The 6,000-nt window shown below is 44.4% G+C and overlaps 1 protein-coding gene across 1 annotated transcript in view; it reads left to right on the plus strand.

Moving 5' to 3' along the window:
* Nucleotides 1-2,655, plus strand: part of TTLL6 (tubulin tyrosine ligase like 6) — a 38,191-nt gene extending 35,536 nt beyond the window's left edge. Inside the window, 2 exon segments of the mRNA XM_052658591.1 lie at nt 1,523-1,892; nt 2,387-2,655. Of these exon segments, the coding sequence (XP_052514551.1) occupies nt 1,523-1,892; nt 2,387-2,655 (639 nt within the window).
* The last annotated feature ends 3,345 nt before the right edge of the window (nt 2,656-6,000 follow it).

Here is a 6,000-nt window from a genome sequence, read left to right on the forward strand (position 1 = left end):
CAGTTCACATACTATTAAAGCCTGGCTTGGAGAATTTTGATAATTACTTTTCTAGCATGTGAGATGTGTGCAATTATGTGGTAGTTTGAACATTCTTTGGCATTGCCTTTCTTTGGGATTGGAATGAAAACCAACCTTTTCCAGTCCTGTGGCTTATTGCTATTAATTTCTAATTTGATTCCTTTGTGTTTGTACAATGCTTTGATAAAATTTCAGTGTCTTAAAATTTATCGTCTTATTTTGCCAGCAATACTTTGATGAATATTCCATGGGCACTTGAATGTGTATTTTGCAGTTGCTGACTATAGTGTTATATATCTCAATTCAATCACCCTGGTTGATAGGGTCACTCAGATTTTCCATATCCAGACTAATTTGATTTCTGTTTTTTATATCAATTGCCTAGAGATGGATTTTAAAATCTCAACCCCAATTATGGACTTATTTCTAAATATTTATTTATACCTCATATAAAGAGAATCATACAATAATTGTACTTTGTGTCTGGTTTATTTCACTTTGGAGCTTCTTTGGTGGCTCAGACAGTAAAGAATCTGCCAGCAATGCAGAATATCCAGGTTCAAAGCCTGAGTCAGGAAGAACCCCTGGAGAAGGGAATGGCAACTCACTCCAGTATTCTTGCCTGGAGAATCCCATGGACAGAGGAGCCTGGTGGGGTTTTGTCCATGGGGTCGCAAAGAGTCAGATATGACTGAGCGACTAACACTTTAACTTTATTTCACTTAGCATAATCTGTTCAGAGTTTGTTTATGTTGTAGTATATATCAGAATTTCCTTCCTTTTGAGGATGGTAATAATATTCCACTGTGCCTATACCACATTTTATTTATCCATTCATTTGTTGGTGGACATTTGGGCTGTATCCACCTTTTGCCTATCGTGAATAATGTTGCTGGGAACATTGGTGTACACACTTTTTTAAAAGGAGCGATCTTATAACTTATTTAGCATCTATAGCTAGGAGCTGAATTGCTGGGTCACAAGGTATTTGTAATCTTATTTACTTATTTTTGATTGCACCGGGTCTTTGTTGCTGCACGCAGGTTTTCTGTAGTGGTGAGCAAGGGCTACTCAGTGTACGAGTTGTAATCTTATCTTACTTATCTTTCTAGATGGTTCACCAGAGTGTCTGGACCAACCTACATTCTCATCAGCAGTGCATGAGCGTCCCTGTAGCTCCCTTGCATTCCCCCAACACTGATAGCCAGCTTTCTATTTTTTTTGCCAGTTTAATAGTTGTGAAATAATACCTATTTCTCTGATTACCAGTCTCCAGTATTTAAAGTCTCTCCATTTAAAGACCTCCAGAGGAAGCTCTGTGGACATTCCTCACCATCTTCTGCCTTAGTGTTTAACCAATTCATGGTTAGAAACTTTTCTAACCAAAATCTTTCTTATTGCTCATGAATGCAGCTCTTCATCTGTTTGTTTTCATTAAAAAGGGCATAGGAAGTAGCCCTTTGCTTTTCATAATCTCATTTTGGACCATTTTCTCTTCCAGCCTCTAACTTCAGTAGAAGCCTTCCCAGAATCCACCACCCAGGTCTCAGATACCCCTGAATGTCTGCTGAATGTGACTATGACAGCCAGCTCTGAGTGTAGCGGCCCAAAGATGGACAGGGTGGCCTCCTTTAAATGCAAGCCACAGCAGGTGCCTTGGTACCTCATCCCAGAAAAAGTATCAAACAGTTTTCTGCCTACAAAATGCCAGAGCTTCTCGTGGAGTCCGAACCCAAGCTGGACTTTGCTAAAGAATGGCCTAAAGAAGCAGCATCCTATGTCAGAGCTGTTCACCAAGGTTCAACTGAGACAGAAGCTGTCTTTGTTCCCAGCTCACTACAACCCAAAGCTGGTGCTGAGTGACCAGTCACGTGAGTGTCAGTGTGTTCGAAGATGAGCCAAGAGCATAGGGGATGAAGAAACCAAAAGAACCAGCCTAATCTTGGGGAGTGCCCCATCTGAGGGGGGCTGAAACCCCTGCCTTCAGGGAGATCCCAGTCTGATAGCGGAGACGTAGTCTGTACTTAGGAAGTCTCTCGCCTTAATGGGAAAGCAAAAAAAAAAAAAAAAAAAAAAAGTGATAAAAATAGAATGCTATGTCTAAGTACCCTTTTCAATCTTTTCTGGTTCTTATTCAGATGAAACCCATTCAGTTGGGCCTGTACAAGTTTGGGGTGTTAAGTCTGAAAAAAAAAAAAAAAAACGGGAAGAGAAACTGTTTGGAAGAAAGGCACAGTGGCTGATTCTAATTAAGGAGCCTCAGCCAGTTTTAAGCAGGAGACCCTAGTGGGAGGTGGCCTTCGCCAGGAATTTGTGCTGGGTCCAGCAGCACAGATTGATGATGCCAATGACTTTGCCTTTCCAGAAAACCCCTCCCTGCTCCGCGAGTCCTACTTTTGTAGCCGAAGCTCTGGTGAGAAGAGGCAGCTGGATGTGCCCTCCTTCCTCTTCTTAGAGAATTCTCACGGCCATGATGTTTCCCTGAAAGACCTCCTGGTGGTTGCCACTCCAGCCCGACTGGACCCAAGGCCTGGCAGAAGCCATACAGGTGCTTTGAAAGACCTGTTTATGCAGGATCAGGAAGCATACAGTCACTACCTGATCTCTGGCCAAAGAGGATGTGAGAGGAACTAGGTAGGCCCACTTATATTCCCTTCGTGTGTCTAGAGCATTGGCAGGCACTCTTACTATATTTCTGGAATGTTGGGTAGGTAGGTGGGCAGATAGATTCATAAAGACATGCAGGTAAGTAGACAGTTAAGACTCACCTCAGGGCTTCCTTGCTGGCTCAGGGGTAAAGAATCCGCCTACCAGTGCAGGAGACATGGGTTCAGTCCCTTGTCCGGCAAGATCCAGATGCTGGGGGGCAACTAAGCCCGTCCACCACAGCTGCTGAGCCTGTGCTCTGGAGCCTGGGAGCCACGACTACTGAAGCCCCACGCCTACAGCCTGCGTTCTACAAGAAGAGAACCCACCACGATGAGAAGCCTGCACACCGAAATGAAGAGTAGCCACTGCTCCCCACAACTAAAGAAAGCCTGCACACAGCAACGAAAACCTAGCCCAGTCCAAAATAAATAAAAATGTTTTTTAAAAAAAGACTCACCACAGTCAAAATGTGACCCCCTTGCAATGTATTGATATGTTTCTACTATGACTGATCTGGCCCCGCTGCTTTAACTACACTTTGCTTTGTTTTCCACTTCTGGCTGAAATTGAGACAGTCACGAATGCCGGCCCTGGAAGTAGAACCATGTTAACCATGAAAAGGTTGATCTCCATACCTTTTGTCCTCTGCCAGCCTAGCCTACTTAGGTCCAGGGCACTTGACCTGAGAGCTGACCCTGTAAGGCGTGTACTAAGGGGACAGAACAACAGGACAGTGGTGCCTGAGAAGATCTGGAAACAAAGATCCTTAAGCTTTTATTTATTTGTTTATGGCTATACAGTGTTTTCATTACTGTGCACAGGCTTTCTCTAGTTGCAGTGAGCTGGGCTACTTTTCTTCGCAGTGCCAAGGCTTCTCATTGTGGTGGCTTCTCTTGTGCAGCACCAGCTCTAGGCGCAGAGACTCCAGTAGTTGCCCCACATGGACTCTAGAGTGCAGGCTAAGTAGTTGTGGTATGGCGCACGTGCACGTGGGACCTTGTTCTGGACCAGAGATTGAACCTGTGTCCCCTCTATTGGCAGGCAGATGCTTAACTACTGGACAACCAGGAAAGTTCAAAGACCCTTAAGCTTTAATTCCACTGTGTAAAAGCACCAAAGCGATGGCAAGGGAGCCCTCTGTCAGAGCATTAGTGCTCCTGAAGGAAGGTGATATGTAAAAATTTAGAGCTCTACAAGATAGCATTGCCTATGGTGGAGGGTTAGAACTGGACATGAAACAACAGACCGGTTCCAAATAGGGAAAGGAGTATGTCAAGGCTGTATATTGTCATCACTGCTTATTTAACTTATATACAGAGTACATCTTGAGAAATGCTGGGCTGGATGAAGCACAAGCTGGAATCAAGATTGCCAGGAGAAATATCAATAACCTCAGATATGCAGATGACACCACCCTCATGGCAGAAAGAGAAGAACAACTAAAGAGTCTCCTGATGAAAGTGAAAGAGGAGAGTGAAAAAGTTGGCTTAAAACTCAACATTCAGGAAACTAAGATCATGGCATCTGGTCTCATCACTTCATGGGAAATAAATGGGGAAACAGTGGAAATAGTGTCAGACTTTATTTTCTTGGGCTCCAAAATCACTGCAGATGGTGACTGCAGCCATGAAATTAAAAGACATTTGCTCCTTGGAAGAAAAGTTATGACCAACCTAGACAGCATTTTAAAAAGCAGAAACATTATTTGCCAACAAAGGTCCAGATATCTAGTCAAAGCTTTTTTTCCAGTAGTCACGTGTGGATGTGAGAGTTGGACTATAAAGAAAGCTGAGCGCTGAAGAATTGATGCTTTTGAACTGTGGTGTTGGAGAAGACTCTTGAGAGTTCCTTGGACTGCAAGGAGATCCAACCAGTCCATCCTAAAGGAAATCAGTCCTGAATATTCACTGGAAGGACTGATGCTGAAGCTCCAATACTTTGGCCACCTGATGTAAAGAACTGACTCATTGGAAAAGACGCTGATGCTGGGAAGGATTGAAGGCAGGAGGAGAAGGGGACAACAGAGGATGAGATGGTTGGGTGGCATCACCAACTCAATGGACATGGGTTTGGGTGGACTCTGGGAGTTGGCAATGGACAGGGAGGCCTGGCGTGCTGCAGTCCATGGGATCACAAAGAGTGAGACACAACTGAGTGACTGAACTGAACTGATGGTGGAGGGATTTATACTGCTTGATTGCCTATAGGAGATACATTTTAATCATCTCATTCACTTCTGCCATCTAAAACAGACTGACCAGACAGTCTGGCCCCCTGTGACCTGTAGTTCACACTGCAGAAGGGCTGACGAGTAAATATCAGCCCGTATGCATCACTTTGGGTGCTCATAAAAATGCATATTCCAAGGTCTGCTCCTGGAAACTCTGAATCAGTAGGTCCTACTGAGGGGTTCAGGAATCTGCATTTTAAGAAGCTCCACTATGTGTTCTGATGGTCCTGTCACCACCCTCAAAGGAAAAAATTGGCCTAGTGTTTCCCAAACTTCCCTGATGATATGAATTGTGTGGGGGCCCTTGTTAAGACTGTAGTTTCCAAGGCCACACCTCTGAAAATTCTGACACGAGATTTGGGACAGGCCACTGGGAATTTGCCTTTTGAAGACATCTCTCTAGTGTGGAAATGAAGACTTTCCTACATGTAGACCCAGGCCTGGGTAGAGGAACCTGTGATGGCCACCCTGACCTGTGGACCTGTTATAGGAACAAAACTCCTCAGTCCTGATGGGGCTCAAACTCACCCCCACTGTCTCTGGTTCATAATTTTCTAGAATTTTAAGTTATTTATGCTCCTACTTTTAAAGGGAAGGATAGGGGTCTTCCCTGGTAATCCCTGGTGGTCCAGTGGTTAAGAATCCATCCTGTGATGCAGGGTACATGGGTTCAACCCCTGATAGGGGGACTAAGATCCCATATGCCTTGGAGCAACTGCACCTGTGTGCCACAGCTAAGACCTGATGCAGCCAAGTAAATAAATAAATACTTTTTTAAAATGAAGTGGTGGTGGGGGTTTAGTCGCTAAGTTGTGTCTGACTCACTGTGACCCCATGGACTGTAGCCTGCAAGGCCCTTCTGTCCATGGGATTTCCCAGGCAAGAATACTAGAGTGGGTTCCCATTTACTTCTCCAGGGGATCTTCCTGACCCAGGGATCAAACCTGGGTCTCCTTGCATTGCAGTCAGATTCTTTACCAACTGAACCACCAGGAAGCCTGGGGCATGAAACCTTATATGCAATATGAGTGTTAAAATAAAGTTATAATGATCAGAAGCCACACCAAGAAAGGGAGAAATAATTATATTGAAAGGGTATG

The sequence above is a fragment of the Budorcas taxicolor genome, chromosome 19, assembly GCF_023091745.1.
Source record: "Budorcas taxicolor isolate Tak-1 chromosome 19, Takin1.1, whole genome shotgun sequence".
Lineage (NCBI taxonomy): Eukaryota > Metazoa > Chordata > Mammalia > Artiodactyla > Bovidae > Budorcas > Budorcas taxicolor.